Raw genomic sequence first — 19,443 nt, forward strand, 5'->3', positions numbered from 1 at the left:
CAGAGAGAAGAAAATGAGAGAGAAAATAAGAAGAATAATTATAAAGAGAGAATTATAGAGAAAGGAAAGATAAAATTTAAAAGAAAGAGAAAAGAAAAAAAGAGAATCTTTTTAATTAAAATAAGGGGAGAGAGAGAGAGAGAGAGAGAGACACACACACACACAGAAAAAAAGAAAGAAAGAAGAGGAGAGGGAGGGAGAGAGAGGGGGAACACAGAGAAAGAGAATTATAGAGAGAGGAAATATAAAATTTAAGAAAGAGAGAGAGAGAGAGAAAGAAAAAAGGGACAAGAGAAGAGAGAGGGGGGACATAGAGAAAAAAATGAGAGAGAGAAAATAATAAGAAGAAGAGAGAGAATTTGAACACAGAGAGAATTATAGAGAGATGAAAGATAAAATTTAAAAGAAAGAGAAAAGAAAAAAATTAAAGAGAGAAGACAAAAAAGGAAAAAAGAGGAGAGAGAAGAAAAGGAGAGGAGGGGGGGCAGAGAGAGAAGAATAATAATAATAAGAAAGAGGAAAAGAGAAAGAGAGATGGAGAAAAAGAGAAAAGAGAAAATTCTTTTTAAAATTTAAATATTTTTTGAGAGAAAGATGCGAAATGGATTGTTGAGCGAAGTTGCAGTGCGATAGCATAACAACTTTAATTGCCGCTTCACTATTATATTATTTTAGCTATACGTTCGAAAAGCCCCGAACCTCCAGAGGGCTTCCCGAACCTATCCCTTATATTTAAGAACTCGTATCATAACTTTAAATGGCTAAAACATGTGTAGCTTCTATGGAAAAGTGTCAATGGAATTGGGTTGGGATTTAATTTGCTTATAGAGTTTCGCTGCCTTGAAGCGGCCTAGCATCTCGTGTGCGTGAAGCGCGTGTGAAATGCTAGTAATATATAAGAACTCGTATCATAACTTTAAATGGCTAAAACATGTACAGCTTCTATGGAAAAGTGTCAATGGAATTGGGTTGGGGTTTAATTTGCTTTTAGAGTGTGTTACTTTATTGGTCCCTTTACCCTTTGTATGGGTGTTTACGTTGCACATAATTTTCTCGACTCTATATTATGGTTTTTGGGGGTAGGAAAACGCATTATAGCTTTCGTTGCCCGTGTAAGCGGAGCTCCGGAGCTAACACAGAGTAAGCGACGATGGGAGCGAGGAAGGTGCGATTGAATGGAGGAAAAGAGAGAGAAAGAGCTTCCCTCAAGGCTGTTGGCCCGAAGTTCAAGAGAGCTGGCAGCAAGCAGACGGAAAGCAAGAAGAAAGGGCCGGCCACCTCAAAGCCTTCTCCTTCAGGCTTCCAATGGAAGAAGCCGTCAAAGAAGGAGATGACGCACAAGAAGCCTCAAGGTGAGGCCCCTCGCAAAGGCTTGAACCCGGCCAAGCGTCCTCAAGAAGGAAAAGCAACCGAGAGTCATGCTTCAACATCCGATAGTGCTTCCAGCAGGAAGTTGTTGAAAAAAGTACCTGCTTTCTCCTTCGTTTTCTGTTGTTTTGAAAGAACTGCTTGCTGTCCCTTGGAGTTCCCATTCTGATGATGTAGTGCTCATGCTTGTTTGCAGAGACTTCTCGAAAAGAGGAAAAAGCGTGCAAAGCCATTATTTGAACTTGGGAAGGTATGCTTTGTTTACTGCAGTGCTTCCCTATCTTCCAGTCAACTGAAAAGGAACCAGATACTAGTTTGTTGCCGTGTGCTTGGTGAGCAATTGTATTATTGAGAAGTTGGTGATGGATTAGTGAATGCTTCCTGCATAAGAGAGGTGAATTACATAATGAAAGGGCAAGTAATATGCATACTTATTGTGGTAATGAGTAAATGCACTACGAATTGACAATGATGTTTATTGTTAGATACTTTACTTCCCTTTATTGTGCTAATATGTGAATTGTGATAATGATTTGGTGATCCTATGCAAGGGCCTTGTTGGGCTTCAATATTAGTAGCGTATAATAAATTGGGATTGTGACCCTAGTCCCGTGCTAGAGTGGGAGCTGTAGGATCCGTTGTAGTCGCATTGGAACTAGGCACATATAGGGGAGTTATCACATATCAATTATGGGTTGATGACTTATGCCATGATAGATTAGTTGGTGAGGCTTTGAAGTATGATCATTGGCGGAAGGCTGTGGAATAGGAAGTGGACGCTATAGATGAGAATGACACATGGTAGCTTGTGCAAAGCCCGTTTATCACAAAATGATTGGAGTGAAATGGGTCTTCAAGACCAAATATCAAAGCGATGGCTCGTTAGACAAACATAAGGCTTGCTTGGTGGGGAAAGGTTTTGCACAAAAGCCAAGTGTTGATTTTAATGACACATTTGTTCATACCGTTCAAATAGCTACCATTCATATTGATTTGCTCTACGAAGCCATAGGAGATGGCCAATCTATCATTTGTATGTGAAATCAACCTTTTTGAACGAATCTTCTATATTTTTTTCTTAGGCCATGAGATGTGGCAGACCGTGTCAGGAGTGTAGTGAATGTGGAAGCATATGACGAGACTAAAATAGAGAAGTGCACATGTGAGAGAGAGAGAGAGAGAGAGAGAGAGAGAGAGAGAGAGAGAAGCTCCTCGATTCTTGGCCTCTATAGATGATAGGGTAATTGTGGGTTGCTTCTTGTCACTCCAAAAGGTAGCAAAGTTGTTTTTTTTGTAGGTTTTTGCTGTTCTCGAAGGAGAAAAGGCCGTGTTTTTAGCCTTTTGGTAAAGATTTTGCATTTTGACCACCTCTGGTAGTTGAAACAAGTTCGAGACAAGTACAGAAAGCTCTAGTAGGCTGTGTTTTTGGAATTAGAGGGGGACTGCCCTCATTTTTGTGCATGCTATTCAATGACAATTTCTTGTGAGCTTGACATGGAGTTTAAGGCTATTATGGACCATAATGTCCTTGTGTTGCTGGCTCTTTCTTAAGATCAAAAGCTTAATGGGGAGAATTACCGCATGTGGTAGGTAATGATGCTTACCTTCTTGGAGTTCTATGATTTGATGGAGCTTGTGATTGAGATCATAGACCGTCCTATAGCTTGTGATGTATTCAAGTTTTTTTTTGAAGAGAAAGCCGAGTTGGCAAAGGTACATGCACATTAGGACAGATGGAATGTCTACATTTGATTGTTTCTATTTCTCTTGTACTCTGGCTATGATAGGCCATATTGAGCATTTGACTATTGCTCAAGAGATATGGGTGGAATCGATACACGCCGGTGGAGAACGCCCCCCCCCGCCCAACCCCTCTTTTTTTTATTGAAAAAAATGGCGCCATGAATCCCCAATTTTGGCATCCCTGATTTTGTATCAAAAGGCTTGAATTCACCTTCACTAATTCAGTAGTTAACTCCAACAATCTCCCCCTCTTCTCAATTTGACGAGAGGCTTGGATTAAAGCAAGATCATCCAAGAGCTAGGCGAATCAATCATGACATCTTTGGCTGACATCTCTGGCAGCCTCTCTAGACCTCAAAGATCAAATTGCCAGCATCAGATTGTATCTTGAAAGCTTCTAGATTGCTGATTTGCTAAGATACCCTCCATAAAAAGCTCTTCTTCTTGGCCACAATCCTTCTTCTTCAATTTAGCTATAAATACGAGGCATGGGGAGCCGTTGAGGGTAGTTCGAGCAAGAGAGGAGAGGCCCTTCTCAGGAGTATAGAGTGAGAGAAAATGTAAAGAAATACCTTAACACAAAAATACAAATATGATCATATGACAAAGCACAAATTGAAGAGAACACAATTAGGGTTAGGGTAACTCAGAGAGAATGAATACAATGAAGATCATAAATGAATGAATTTGTATAATACAATGCTCATGCAGCAAACACACTATATAGTGGATGAATACTTTACCTCGAACTCTAGTTTCTTGAGGATTGAGGTAGAGCTAATGAGTTGGAGAGTGTGTTGTACTCTGACGGATCTCAAAACGCAACAAGGCAGCCTTTGAAGACGTCTGGCAGTAGTAAACACAGCAATGTGGATGTTGGAACAATCAGAGGAGAGCATTGGCAGATTAATTGCCTTGGTCAATATATTTGTAAAATTGTTTGATGAAGGCACAAACTCTAGGTGTATGGTGCCTAGCTCAACTTGTTCTTTGGTAAAATGGAAATGTATTCCACCGTGTCGTGCCCAAGGTGTGATAATGGGTTTACCGGCTAGCACAATTGCACTTTGATTGTCTTAGTAGAGGATTGTTGGTGCAACACATGGGAATTGAAGCGCCGCCAATAAGCTCCACATGAAGATAGCCTCAATGATCATCAAAGAGAGCCCATTACTAAGCCTTGGCTGTGGAAGCCGCATGCCTAGCCCAAGAGATGGGAGCGGTGCCCAAGGTAAAGATGTAGCTACCATGGGAATGTCGGGGTGTCAGGATCTCTTGCCCAATAAGAACCTGTGTATCCTTGCAAACATAAACTAGAACCATAAGTCGGACCATAAGAATAGGTACATCACAAATATCTCAAAACACGAAGACATGCAATCTAGTGTGACATCCTAGGTGTAGTGTAAAACCGATTGAGTAAACTAATTGACTATGCTAAATCTGGCCTAGTGTGAATTAACCAAAGCAATTTCCCTACTACAAATCTATAGGTGTGCTCATTGAAGGGCTGACCTAGGTTATCCTTAGATAAGTGGACAGTTGAATTGAGAGACCTGGCCAGAAGCCATGTCAGATCTTGGCAATATCGATCTACCAACTAAAGGGTGTACTTCTGCCGCGATACAAAAATACATATTCTATATCTGTCTACCTCCATCTCCAAAAAGTAAGACAACACACTGAGGCCTTGCCATCTTAATTCTAGCTCAAAGCTTGGCCTTACTTTTCATTATGGCAGTGGAATTTGAGCCAATAATAAGTAAGTCATCTAGATATAGCAGGATATAGTAGACCCTCTTTGAAGTAATATAGGTATATAAGTTCAGGTCATAAGGGGTAGAATGATGGAACCAAGATTGTGGCGCTTGCTTTAGCCTATAAAGAGTTTGGACAAGTGAAAGACCTTGTCTTTCTAGTCAGCAAAAGATAAATCGGTTGGTTGCTCCACACAGACTTCTTCCTCTGGATAACTGTTCAGAAAGGCACTTTTCACTTCCATTTGATAGATTGGCCAATTGTGGTGAGCGGCTAGTGCAACCGGCAAAGAGAAGGAGATCAACCACACAGTAGGAGCAAAGGTCTCTCCATTTGATAGATTGGCCAACTGTGGTGAGCGGCTAGTGCAACCAGCAAATAGAAGGAGATCAACCGCGCAGTAAGAGTAAAGGTCTCTCCATAATTAATGCCTTGCTTTGTTGAAAGCCTTGTACTACAAGGCGAGCCTTGTACTTGTCTAAAGTCCCATCAGCTTTTAGCTTGGTCTTAAAAATCCACTTCATCTTGAGGACTTTCTTGTGCTTGAACAATCCACCAAAGTCCAAGTCTCATTTTGATCAAGACTCTTTGGCTCCTTCTCCATGGCCTCTTGCTATTGGGGTTGCTAAAGGGCTGCTTGTTGACAACTATTGGCCTCAAAATGTGCTATGTAATCAGTTGTAAATATTGATGTAAATGAAGCTTGAGGTGCAAGCCGAGTAGATGTTTAGGGCCCTTTGGAGTGGAATTCAGTGGTAGGATATGTGAATCTTGCATGATCTGCCAGTACGTTGAGGTAACGGGTCTTGCGAAGGGGGCTTGGGAGCCAAAGAATTTGTGGAAAGGTGAGGAGCAGCAGTAAACCCAGCTCAAAAGCACTCTCTCAATATCCCTCTCATAAAAAACTACATCTCTTTTAACGATTAGCTTGTTTATTTGAGGATCGAACAAATGATAGGTTAAAGTGTTAACAGCCTCGATCCAAAGGCGCTCAGGGAGCTTTGCTGCGAATAGCATAGTGTGCCATTTTCTTGATGGTCCGGTTCCTACGCTCTATGATTCCATATTGAGAGGGGGAGTTGGTAGAGGTAAGCTAGTGAGAGATAGCATGCTCTTGTAGAAACTTGGAAAACTTGCGGGAGATAAACTTGCCACCACTATCACTCCTCATGCATCCTACGTGATATTTGGGTATGAATCAATGAAGTAGAGAAATAGATAAATGCCTTGGACTTATGCTTGAGAAAGTGCACCCACATGTATCTAGAATGATCATCCACTATCAAAAAGAAGTATAGCCCGCTGTTCAAGGCGGCAATGGATGTTGGCCCACAAAGATCAACATGATTCAATCTAAGAGGCATCTCAGCTTTGTGTGGATTGTTGCGGGAATGGGGTATGATGCTGTTGCTTGAGTTGACGTGCTTCATAGATATCTTTAGATAGCTTTAGACGTGGAAGGCTCTCAACCATTTGACGACACGTCAACTCATAAAGAGAGTTGTATTTGAGATGCCCTTGTTAGCTCATGTGTGAGTTTGTGCATGCTTGTCAGGTTTGGACACATTGTTTTTTATTTAGGCATTATTTTAGTGATTTATGTGTGGCATTTTATGCGAGTTGGCCAGCATGACTAGCTGCCCCTTAGGCCTATTTCATATCTATTTAGTTTGGGGCTCCTCCTCCTTGTTATCAGCCATCATCATTCTTCGGGTGGATTTCATACCTATTTAGTTTGGGGCTCCTTCTCCTTATCAACCATCATCATTCTTGTTCTTTTTATGGTATAATACTGGGGGAACAAGTGCGAGAGAAGACCGTCCGGGGGCCTTGGGCACTCGAATGGGGTCAAGGGGAGTCTAGGAAGTGAGTGAGATCTAAAATAGTATAACTCACACTAAGGAGACGGCTGGCGAGGGAGAGACACGACTTGGGAAAAGTCTAGCCAGCACTTCCTAGACGTGGCTGGGAGGAGAAACAGAGACGACTCTCTCGTGCTTTATGACTGATAATAGAGGGGGCACTTAGGAGAAGTCCCCTGCATCTAATACTGATCGGCATCTAACACTGGTATTAGAGCAGTTTCTGTTCCATTGAAATGTGATCGGGACCCGTCTCAGCTGCTTCAATCGCGCTTCGTCTGTAGTCTTCGCCCCGTGATCACGGTGGGACGACGCAAGTCGTTTCTTCGTTCCGCGATCACTGTGGGACGGTGGAAGCCATAGAACGGCGCAAGTCGTGTCGGGCGAAATCCCGCTTTAAAGTTACAACGGTGGTCATAGTTTGTTCATACGTGACCTGGCGGGGGGGTGTTTAATCCCATCCTTATCGTGCGTTCCTGCCCGGCAGGTCTTATTCCCACGCGATCTGCTCAAATTGGAGGGAATAGATGAATTTCAAAAGACAAGAGGATTCATAAGGGGACTAGATAAGGCCTGTAAAAAGGAAGTGAAAAGGAGTTCACCTAAGACGCTTGAAGAGGCAATTAAATTTGCATTAATCAATGAAGATAATACACGTCCAGGTGCACTCACTAGTCTCACTAATACGGAGCCTAAGACTAAGGAATTTGAAGCCTCAAAATTTGTAGGCAAATTTAAAAGGAAAATGCCATTCCTTAAGGGTAAGAAACAACCCTTTGAAAAGAAACAATATGTAAGGCCGAAGTTAAGTCAAGATGACTTTGATAAGGCTAAAAAAGAAAGCTTGGCACCGTACAGATAGTGCATGGATTGATAGCTGGAAAGAGGGTTAGAGCCACGATTGATGACTCTGCTACCCACAACTTCATAAATTATTCACTTGTCAAAAAATTGAAACTTCCCCAACAAAAGAGTGGGCATCGATATGTTGTTCGTATGATGTAAGGTTAGGATAATAAAATATGGGATACAATGGTGTTCAATTTGGAAATTGAGCTCCAAGGATATAAATATCAACTTGATTTCCAGATTATGAATATGGAAAGAGCCGATGTTGCTTTAGGGAGGGAGTGGCTATGGGGATTGGAACCATCCTTAAAGCGTAGTGATCATCATAATACATTGGAATTTGAAAGGGATGGTAAGACTTTTGTGATTCAAGGTGTACATGATGTATCTGATAACCCTTTGATGTGTTCCATTGAAGTTTAGAAGCTGATAAAGAAGGAAGCTTGTGAGGTATATATGTGAAGTTGAGCACAGATACAGGTGAGCTTCTGGAAGACCCTACTATGTACAGACGCATAGTAGGAAGCTTGATTTATATGACTATTACCAGGCCAGATTTGAGCTATGTTGTTGGACTGGTAAGTCAGTTTATGCAAGCTCCAAGGAAACCGCATTTGGATGCGGCTAGACGCATACTCAGGTATGTGAAGTCCACATTGCAGTATGGACTATTTTATGAGACTGGGGTACAGATACAGTTGCATGGATACACTGATGCTGATTGGGCTGCTAGTATTTCTGATAGACGATCTACCAGTGGATATGTGTTCTCTTTTGGGAGTGCTGCAGTCACTTGGAGCAGCAAGAAACAGCCTACAGTTGCCTTATCCAGCACAGAGGCTGAGTACAGGGGTGCAGCAATGGCTGCATGTGAGGTAGCTTGGTTGCATAAGCTACTTTATGATATGCATCAGCTTACAGATGGGCTAGTTGTCCCTTCCTGTACAGGACACTTTTACTTTTTGTAATATAAAGCAACAATTTTCTTATGTTTGTGAGTTGAATGTTAGTAATGAATTAAGTGGTTTGTTAGATGAATTTAAAGATGTGTTTCCTTTTGATTTACCAAGTGGCCTTCCTCTAGATAGGGGTGATGTAAATCACCCAATTGACATAGATAGGGATACACACCCTATTTCTAAACCACCTTATAAGCTAAGTGAAACACAGCACCAAGAAGTTGAAAGACAAATTAAGGATTACCTTGATAAAGGGTTTATACAACCGAGCAATTCACCTTGGGCTTCCCCAATTTTATTGGTAAAGAAAAAAGATGGTTCTAGGCGCTAGATACTCTTTGAGTGTCATGATACCCCTAGTGCGGGACATCCAGGAGTTAATAAGACTTATAGTCTTATTAAAAGGCCGTTCAATTGGCCTGGAATGAATAAGAACGTCCTTGACTATGTGGTCAAATGTAATAAATGTCAGGTTAATAAAGCTGAAAGATTGAAAATGGGAGGACTTCTCCACCCATTAGAGATTCCTTCGGGAAAATGGGAGAGTATCTCCATGGACTTTATTGTCCTATTACCCAGAACACAGAGGGGGCATGACTCTGTGTGGGTGATTGTGGATAGGTTAACCAAAATGGCTAGGTTCATTCCAACTTTAACTGATGTTAAAACACCAGAATTGGCTAGATTGTTCATAGATAACATTTATTGATTGTATGGCCTTCCGGCAAATATAGTTTCTGATCGAGATAGAAAATTTGAGAGTCAATTTTGGCATGCTGTATTTAGGAAGTTGGATACTAAACTTAGCATAAGTACGGCAGAGCACCTGCAAACTGATGGGCAAACTGAAAGGGAGGACTTCTCCACCCATTAGAGATTCCTTCGGAAAAATGGGAGAGTATCTCCATGGACTTTATTGTCCCGTTACCCAGAACACAGAGAGAACATGACTCTGTGTGGGTGATTGTGGATAGGTTAACCAAAATGGCTAGGTTTATTCCAACTTCAACTGATGTTAAAACACTAGAATTGGCTAGATTATTCATAGAGAACATATACTAATTGAATGTCCTTCCGGCAAATATAGTCTCTGATTGAGATAGAAAATTTGATAGTCAATTTTCTCGTGCTGTATTTAGGAAGTTGGATACTAAACTTAGCATGAGTACGGCGGAGCACCTGTAAACTGATGGGCAAATTGAAAGGGTTAACCAAATCCTTGAAGATATGCTCAGAGCATATGTAAGTAAAAGGCAAACTAATTGGGAAGAGTATCTACTGATAGCAGAGTTTGCATATAATAGTGCCAAGCACTCTTCCACTGGATATAGTCCATTTATGCTAATGTATGGGTTTCAGCCCAGAGCTTCTCATGCAGTAGGACTGCATAAGGAAAAGGTCAAGCAGCCAAGGACTTTTTGGAGGATACGAATAATATGTTAAAATGTGCTCAAGAAAATATTAAAAAAGCTCAAAATCGAGCAAGAGCTTATACAGATCCTCATCGAAGAGACATCTCCTTTGAGGAAGGAGAATTGATCTATCTTAAGGTGCTTGAACAAACTAAAACCATGAAAACGGGAGGATGTCCAAAGCTTTCACCTAGGTATTGTGGTCCTTTCACAATACTTAAGAGGGTGGGGGAAAAGGCTTACAAGCTCCAACTACCTGTTGGTAGTAAAACACATCCAGTTTTTCATGTAAGTAAGCTAAGAAAGAAGTTGGGTGATATAGATAATCTAATCTTAAATGATAACATTGAGGAGCTATTAGATGACCAATCTAATCCACATGAACCAGAAAGAATTTTAAATGTTTGTAATAGATGAACAAGGAATACTATTTATCAAGAATATCTGGTCAAATGGAAAGATTATTCAGAAGAAAGCTCAATATGGGAGCGAGTAAGTACTTTAAGGAAAAGGTTTCCCAATTTACAATTGGACCTTCCAAGTATCGTTTTCTAGGACGAAACCGATTCTTAAGGGAAGGAAATGTTACATTTATGGTGTAATACTGGGGGAACAAGTGCGAGAGAAGACCGTGCGGGGGCCTTGGGCACCCGAATGGGGTCAAGGGGAGTCTAGGAAGTGAGTGAGATCTAAAATAGTATAACCCACCTTAAGGAGACAGCTGGCGGGGGAGAGACACGACTTGGGGAAAGTCTAGCCAGCACTTCCTAGACGTGGCTGGGAGGAGAAATAGAAACGACTCTCTCGTGCTTTATGACTGATAATAGAGGGGGCACTTAGGAGAAGTCCCCCGCATCTAATACTGACCGGCATCTAACAATTCTTAAGGTGGATTTCCATTGGAGAGAGGAGCCTGTGTCAATGCCCTTGCAGACACTGGCTCACTGTTTGTATGCGACTATCTCATGTTTGGTATATGGATTCCATTTCCCAAGCACATTCTGAGTTCTCTTCTTTTGCAGTGTTCTTCTATTTTCTTTCTCTTCTAACTTGCGTTCAGCAATTTATTTCAGCACTTGTCTATGCTTCCATTGTTGCACCACTTCTGACATGGCAGTAGATTGTAGGATCTAGGCTCCTGCTGCATGTTTCTTTGCTGATTACAGACCGTCTATACCATTGCTGATCCCGGGACTGCTCCCTTTGCAAGTTGATGCGCTTAACATTTAATGCCTGTATGGCAGCTTGTGTCAGCATTTAATGTCTGTCCAGCTTGCGTTTTCAGTTTTTGAATATTTTATTGCTGCATTTTCAGCATTAACTATCCTCTGAGGCTGGGTGGCAGCATCTGTTGATATCTGACTTTGTCTTTTGGCTGTTTTCAATTTTCTGCAGTCAAATTTTTTCTGATCAGCTTGTGAATAGTGCGTGTGAACTCTATTTTTGTGCAATCTATGTTGTTTGGTTGGCTGTCTTCTCTCTTTGTATACCTTCTCATTTCTGTCTTCTTTTCTTATCCCTTCCAGATGGCTCCTCTGTGCACTTCTACAGGTGATAAGTTGCACGAACCTAACTATCTTACATAGAGTGTTGTGATGAAAACTTGATTTGTGCAGAAGCGGATCCAGTCCATTGTATGTGGAGCCATTCCTCAGCCTCACCATCCTTTTCCTTCTCTCTTTGTATACCTTCTCCTTTTTGTCTTCTTTTCTTATCCCTTCCAAATGGCTACTCTGTGCACTTCTACAGGTGATAAGTTACGTAGACCTAATTATCTTACATGGAGTGTTGTGATGAAAACTTGATTTGTGCAAAACCGGATCCAATACATTGTATATGGAGCCATTCCTCAGCCTCACCGTCCTTTTCCTATTCTCGAAGATTTTGATGAGGACAACCATGAGGAAGCTATGTTTACATGGGATTTGGATGATGCATGTGCGCATTCTGCACTACTTCGATGTATTTCTAAAGAAGTCCTATGGGTGATTACCTCTTGCAGGGCATCTCTTGAAGTACGGTGGATGCTTTAGATGTACGAGGCACCTTCCACCATGTGTGCATTGATCCTTTATGGCCAACTTTAGTAGATGACGTTTGAGCTGAAGGATCCATTGAACCATTTTTGATCCGTCTTACACAATCATAGGACCAACTTTGACATGCAGTCTACCCTTCCAAAGGCACATCTTGTGGGAACAGTACTCTACAAGCTTCCCCCGAAGTTTGGAGTGGCAAATGCTTTGAGGGTGCAGACATCATCTGCACCTGTGAGTTGTACACATATGTCCTGTTAGCCTGCTCTTTTATCATTCTCAGTCTGTCATCTCCTGGTTGTGAGCTCCTGTCAGAGTCTGACAGTAGATAGAGGAGCTCTGTCAGTCTATTAGTTGCTGTTCTTGTCAGTCTTCAGCCTTCGGGAGTCACACAGCCCATACTGGGCTGTTTTTGTGCAGTTGGCCCAGTTTTCTGGGCAGGTTGGCCAAATCTGGCCAGGTCGGCCAGATTTGGCAGGTCGGCCAGTTTTCTGGCCTGGGGCTATATATAGCAGCCCCCCAGTCATTCCCAGCATTGTATTCTGCAGGTTCAGCACTCTCTCCGTCCTCTCCCGCTCCGGCATTGGTGCTGCCATTGCTTTCAGTCTGTTCTGGTGCCCTCACTAACGCTCTGGGCTGCGTGCAGGGACTGCTCTGTCCATTTCAGTGTATTCAGCATTCATCTCAGTCAGTGCAGACTTTCTTCCTTCATTCCCTGCTTTCTCTCTCGTCTCCTCTGTGTTCGTGTTCTTCTTCCGTTGCGCACTCTCACATGGTATCATCGCCTGATTGAGAGCACGGAGGACATACCCACTGAAGAGAGATACCTCACTGCTGCTGTCATCTAATCAGCAACTGCCCAAGCAGCCCTTGTTGGAGGCTTTTCTTCCTGCGTTTGCTGTAAACGCTGTCTTCAGAGTCTGCCACGTCATCCAGCGACACATCATCTTTGCATTTTCCACCAGGCTGTCCCTCCTTCTATTGGGCGACTCATCTACAGCCTGCATTTTGCAGTTCTGCTGGTCGCTACCACTCCAGGCAGCACATTTCCTGCTGGCGACTCATTTCCTGGCTGTTTCCTGGTGTTGGTGGTCTCTTTTCTGGTGATCATCATCAGTTATCTTTGCGTTTTGCAGATCCAGGTGTTTGTAGGCATTATCAGCCTGCGTCTTGGTGGTTGGTGACCACACTGCTGGTCATATTTTGACATCGGCACAACTTTCTTTGGTATTTTGCAGATTGGAAGATGTCTTACCAGTTTTCAGGCTTTGATGACTCAGAGGATGAACTTCTTTCTCATCATTCCTCTGAGCGGAGGCGGGATTATCACGAGGTTCGACGTCGGGAAGAACCTCCTCGCACTCGTCCTTCTTCAGTCCATGCATCTCAGAGGGTTCCATCTACCGCGAAGGTATCTTCCGCGAAGACTGCTTCAGATGTGCGGATGCCTTTCTTGATTCCCTCCATTCAGGTGCCGATTCTCCCTTCCTTTCCGAAGGAAGATAAGTTGGATGGTTCCAACTACTCCCTCTGGTCGTGCAAGGTGGCATGCATCCTAGATACATTTGACCTTTGGGAGCTTGTTTCTTCGCCCATCGACCGCCCCCTCGCGGATTCGTCCGATGGCACCTCTATGGACCGTGCAGCCTTACGGGATAGGCTCAACTCTCGAGCCCGTTCCTTTCTTTTTATGAGTCTACATGATTCCGTTATTGTACATGTTCACAGGTTACAGACCCCGACGGCAGTGTGGAAGAAGCTTGCGTCTTTGTACCAGCACAAGACGTTTGCCCACAAGATTTCCTTGGAGAAGAAGTTGCGGATGCTCAGTCTTGATGATTCTCCTTCCATGAAGGAGCACATCACAAAGATGGAGGATATGCGAGGCGAGTTAGCCTCTCTTGGTCGTATGATATCGTCTGAGGATATGGCGATGATTCTGTTGACTCAGCTGCCATCACCCCGTTATGATGTCTTCTATATCAGTCTCATCACCTCGAGGACCCGTGAGACACTCCTATGGGAGGAGCTTTCCCCGCTTGTCTTGGAGCATGACGAGTGACTCAAAGAGGTGGGAGCCAGTGGCTCCACCAAGGCATTTACGGCCGGTACAGGTGGCGGCAAGAAGAAGAAACAAAAGAAGGAGAAGGCCAAGGACAAGAAGGAGGAGGACAAGAAGGATGCGAAGGAGAAGAAGCCCAAATGTCCCCATTGTGGGAAGGGCACTCATCCCGAGGAGAAGTGTTGGCAGAAGTATCCCCATTTGAAGCCTAAGGAGAAGGACTCGAAGGCGGCCCCAGCCACAACAGAATCTGCGTTTGTGCATGTCTTTATTGAGGAGGATACAGCCCTAGCTTCTACCACTCTGGAGAAGCCTTGGCTCGTCGACAGTGGAGCATCTTTACATATGACCTTCCGCCAGGATTGGCTTCAGGATCTTCGTTCCAGAGGGGGTATAGTCACCATTGGTGACAATTCTACAGTCCCTGTACGAGGCGTGGGGACTTTACCTATGTTTTCTGACAGGCGGTCTTCCTCCGCCAAAGTTCTCTATGTCCCTGATTTGGGTTCTAACCTATTATCTGTGCATGGCCTTGCTCAGCTAGGTACCCGAGTCATTTTTACACAGGATGCAGTCACAGTGGAGGATGCTTCTATAGGTGATGCTCTTTGGATAGGTACACAGGAGGTGGGCTTTATACGCTCACAGCCTTGGTTGCGAGGACTTCCCATGAGCTTGGGCTGCTTTGGCATGCTCGGTATGGTCATTTGAACCTCGATTCTCTTCGGCGGGCTTCTAGGAGGAAGATGGTGGAGGGACTTCCAGATTTCCCTCCTCTTCACACTTTGTGCCCTAGCTGCTTGAGGGGCAAGCAGCATAGGCAGCCTCACCCTCAGGTTGCTTCTAGGAGGGCTACTTCTCCGCTTGAGTTGGTTCACACCGACCTTTGCGGACCTATGGGCACGGCCTCCCTTGGGAAGGCCAGGTATTTGATGCTGATTGTGGACGACTTTAGTCGTTATGTGTGGCCTTATTTCTTGGCGTATAAGAGCGAGGCGTACTCCCGTTTCTGTGAGTGGCAGGTGTTTGTGGAGACCCAAACAACTTCCAAGGTTATGGGCGTTCGAGCTGATTACGGTGGCGAGTTCACTTCTCACCTTTTCTCTCAGTTTTGCAGGGATCATGGTATTCGGCTGGAGTATTCACATCCGAACACACCATCTGAGAATGGTGTGGTGGAGCGTGCGAATCAGACCATGGTGGAGATGGCCCGATCTATGCTGGAGCATAGGAGTCTTCCTCATTTCCTTTGGGGTGAGGCGGTGGCTACAGCGGTGCATATTCGCAACCGCTCTCCGACTTCGGCTTTACAGGACATGACTCCTTATGAGGCTTTCTTTGGGAAGAAGCCTTTCGTGTCCCATTTTCGCATCTTTGGGTGCGATGCTTTTGTCCATGTGGACAAGAAGAAGAGGAAGACGAAGTTCGACTCTAAGTCGAGAAAGCTTATCTTCGTGGGTTATAGCATGACCACGAAGGGATATCAGCTCTACGACCCGACGACGCGGAAGGTTGAGGTGAGTAGGGATGTGATCTTTGATGAGGCTTCGGCCTTTGAGGATCCGATTGATGGTTCCATTACAGGTGCTTCTTCGTCATCGACGGAACCCCCCCCTTGTCAGAGTGCAGCGGTGCGGAAGCGTAGGACCGAGAGAGAGAGAACGCAGAGAGAGAAGGGAGAGAAAGAGACAGTGTACAATGAAGATCTGCTGTATAAAGAATGCTGAATACAAAGATATACACGGGCGCAGTGCGCTGGACTGCGTGTCTCCACCTCGACGATGCGACCTGCTGTCCACCTCGAAGTCTGCTGCAGTCTGCACAGTCTGCTGTCTGAAATCTGTGAACAGAGACAGAAAACTGCACAGCACCGGTCTGTAATCTGCGACAGAGAAGAGTGGGCAGCCTGCTGGAAACGTCGGCAATATATAGCCGAAAAACTGCCTGAAATGGGGCGCAGCCTGGAATAAGTCGGCTGCAGGCAGTCGGACTGCCACGTGGCAGTCCCACTGCACAGTCCGACTGTGCAGCAGCCTGCTGGTCCGACTGTGCAGGCCTGCCTGCCCACCAAACAGGCTATGATCTCTAACACCCCCTCTCAGAGCCTGGGCAGGGCAGAAGCCTGAGCGATCTGGAATGTTGCCCGAAGGAGAGCCTGAGGAAGCGCCTTTGTAAACAGATCCGCAAGATTGTCCTCCGTCTTGCAATACTCCACAGTGATGGTCTCATCCAGAAGCTTTTCTCGGATGAAGTGGTACTGAATCTCAATGTGCTTCGTCCGGGCATGAAAAACAGGGTTCCTCGCCAAGACAATGCAACTGTCATTGTCACATCGCAGCAATGTAGGACGAGTCTGGGGGCACCCAAGCTCCTCCAACAATCTCCGAAGCCACACAACCTCACATGTGGTGGAAGACGCGGCTCGATACTCCGCCTCAGTAGACGAAAGGGCTACCGTGGGCTGCTTCTTGCTACTCCATGAAATAACACCTGCACCCAAAGTAAAGCAGTAACCTGTTGTAGACCGCCTGTGGTCCACGTCACCGGCCCAATCCGAGTCGCTCCAACCTGCAAGTACGAGATCTAACCCATCTGTCCCTGCAGGGTAATGAATCCCCAAATCAGACGTCCCCCTGAGATACCGAAGTATCCTTTGAGCAGCCTGCCAATGCACCGTCTTAGGTTCACTCATGAACCCTGCCAAGAGCCCAACAGCAAAACATAGATCAACCCTGGTGTTGAGAAGCCAAATCAAAGACCCTATCAACTGTCGATAGCGGGACACATCCGCCAAAGGAGAAGCTGAATGGGAAGTGGCCTTCCAGTTCGGATCCATAGGAGTAGAGAGGGCCCGACAATCTTCCATCTCAAAAGACACCAAGAGCTCCTGTACATATCTTTGTTGGGAGAGAAAGATCCCCCTCTGAGACTGATAAATCTCATGGCCTAAAAAGAAATGGAGTAGCCCCAAATCCGTCATCTCGAACGTCCGATGTAAAGCTGACTTTGTCTCCTGGACCTGCTGTGCATCATCACCTGTGACAATCAAATCATCAACATATAATACAAACAGCACACAACCATCCTCGGAAGTGTGAACATACAGCTGCGGATCGGCCTTGGACTGCCGATATCCCAACTGAGACTGGAGGAACGAATCAATCTTCTCGTTCCAAGCTCGCGGGGCCTGCTTGAGACCATACAGGGCCTTCTTCAACCTGTAGACTTTCCCATCTGAAGAACCAAAGCCAGGAGGCTGCTCAACGTAGATCTCCTCCTTCAAATCACCGTTCAGGAAGGCCGACTTCACATCCAACTGATAAACAGGCCATCTCCTATGGCCAGCCAAAGCAAGAACAGCTCTAATGGTTGCCATACGAGCTGTGGGGGCAAAGGTGTCATGACAGTCAATCCCTGGGCGCTGGGCAAAACCCTTAGCAACAAGGCGAGCCTCGTGCTTATCCAAAGTACCATCACTGAGATATTTGTTCTTGAAGACCCACTTGACTCCAATCACCTTCTTCTTCGGGGGGCATGGCACAAGGGACCAAGTGCCATTCCTCTCAATAGCCTCCAACTCAGCTTCCATAGCTTTCTTCCATGGGGCGGACTGTAAAGCCTCCTTCACGGAGGTGGGCTCTCGATCCTGCATAACACGGGACATCAAACAATAATTGGAGCAAACAAGCTCTGAAGAATGCGCCTGGTGCCTCCGTGACCGCCGCGGACCATCCTGCGGTCCCCACTCCTCAGGAACCCCCTCGATCCCTGAATCACGGAGTGTGTCACGGGCCCAGCGAGGAGGAGACCGAACCTCCCCTCGTCGTTCTCCATCAGTAGAAGACTCTGGAATATCCATCGGTGGTAACTCCTCAGAAGGGTCCGATGGAACAATAGACTCTGTGTCAGAAACAGAATCATACTCAAAAGGCACAGGCTCCAGTGGAACTGTAGAAGGAGCCAAACTCTCCCCTGGATCTCCAAGAACGGGATGCTCATCACCCGTTGAAGAAGCCGGAACCTCCACAAACCGCACATCACGGCTAGTATATACATCCTGCTTGACAGGATCATACAGTCGGTAGCCTTGGGACTGGGAGCTGTAGCCAACAAATACCTGTTTTCGGGAAGCCGCTTCAAATTTGTCACGGTGAGTCTTGGGAATGTGAACATAGGCATCACACCCAAAAACTCGAAAGTAAGAAACATCTGGCTTCGTCCCAAAATAAGCCTCAAATGGAGTCATCCCTTCCACGGCCGAAGTAGGGGATCGATTAAGGATGTGGACTGCAGTAGCCACAGCCTCGGCCCACAGAACCTGTGGGGTCTGTCGGTGCTCCATCATGGTGCGCGCCATCTCGATCACACTACGGTTCTTCCGTTCTAGAATACCATTTTCTTGAGGAGTATTGGTATTGGCAAACTCCTGGTGAATTCCTCTATCTGCACAAAACCGAGCAAATTCATTAGACACAAATTCACCTCCCTTGTCGGATCGCAAGGTCTTCAACTTCCGGCCTGATCGGTTCTCCTCAAAGAGAAGCCAATCCTTGAAGTGCGAGAAAGCTTCTGACTTTAGTGCCAAAAAGTAGGCCCACGTCATCCTGCTATAATCATCCACGATCAGCATGAAGTACGAGCTCCCACGCAGGGACTCATTCCGCATAGGGCCACATAGATCCGTAGATACTAACTCCATCGGTGAAGTAGACCGCCGCGAAGCGGTGTGGGGAATGGCATCTCTATGCTGCTTCCCCCGTATGCAGGAGACACATGGCTGCTGGCTCACCACTATATCCGGCAACCCTCGAACAAGCTGTCCACGTGACGCCTTCCGAAGATAGTCATAGTTCAGGTGACCAAACCGAGCATGCCATAACTCAGACTGTGACTATGAGGTAAGAAGAAGAGAAGAGAGGGCAGTGGAAGACTTCAGTTTGTAAATGCCGTTCTCCTCATATCCAGATGATAGAACCTTCCTCGATTCACGATCAAGGACTCGCACAGTAGAACTGTCAAATTCCACCAAAAGACCAAGGGAGCAAATCTTATGAACTGAAAGGAGATGGTACCCTAATCCTGGTACATGCAAAACCTCTGAGGTATGGGTGCCACCTCGTCCATCCGGAATAAGCTGCATCTTACCCCGACCTGCAATAGAAACTGAAGAGCTGTCTCCAATGAGAACCTGCCCACGCGAAGGTCGCAGTTGGGCAACACCATCTGATGAAGGAGTCATGTGCCGTGAGGCACCACTATCAATAATCCACTCTCGAGCTTGGGGAGCCGCCATCACAGCATCAGAAGCATTCGGTGAAGCGTCCTCAATGATAACTAAATGTAGAAATGCAGCTGATGAGGGTGCAGCCACCGCTCCAGAATCCTTGGTTTCCT

At 45.2% G+C, this 19,443-nt stretch overlaps 1 protein-coding gene across 2 annotated transcripts in view; it reads left to right on the plus strand.

The window, feature by feature from the left end:
* The first annotated feature begins 1,056 nt into the window (after positions 1-1,056).
* Positions 1,057-19,443, plus strand: part of PUM24 (pumilio 24) — a 54,983-nt gene continuing 36,596 nt past the window's right edge. The window contains exons 1-2 of one of the 2 annotated variants that reach the window (XM_087675790.1): positions 1,057-1,465; positions 1,565-1,618. In XM_087675790.1, the coding sequence (XP_087531916.1) occupies positions 1,151-1,465; positions 1,565-1,618 (369 nt within the window). In that variant the 5' untranslated portion in view covers positions 1,057-1,150. The remainder of the gene's footprint in view (positions 1,466-1,564; positions 1,619-19,443) is intronic. The other variant, XM_087675789.1, reaches the window with a different exon arrangement.

The sequence above is a fragment of the Lygodium microphyllum genome, chromosome 4 (genome assembly GCF_053477565.2).
Source record: "Lygodium microphyllum isolate KBCC chromosome 4, Lygodium_microphyllum_v1.1.10, whole genome shotgun sequence".
Lineage (NCBI taxonomy): Eukaryota > Viridiplantae > Streptophyta > Polypodiopsida > Schizaeales > Lygodiaceae > Lygodium > Lygodium microphyllum.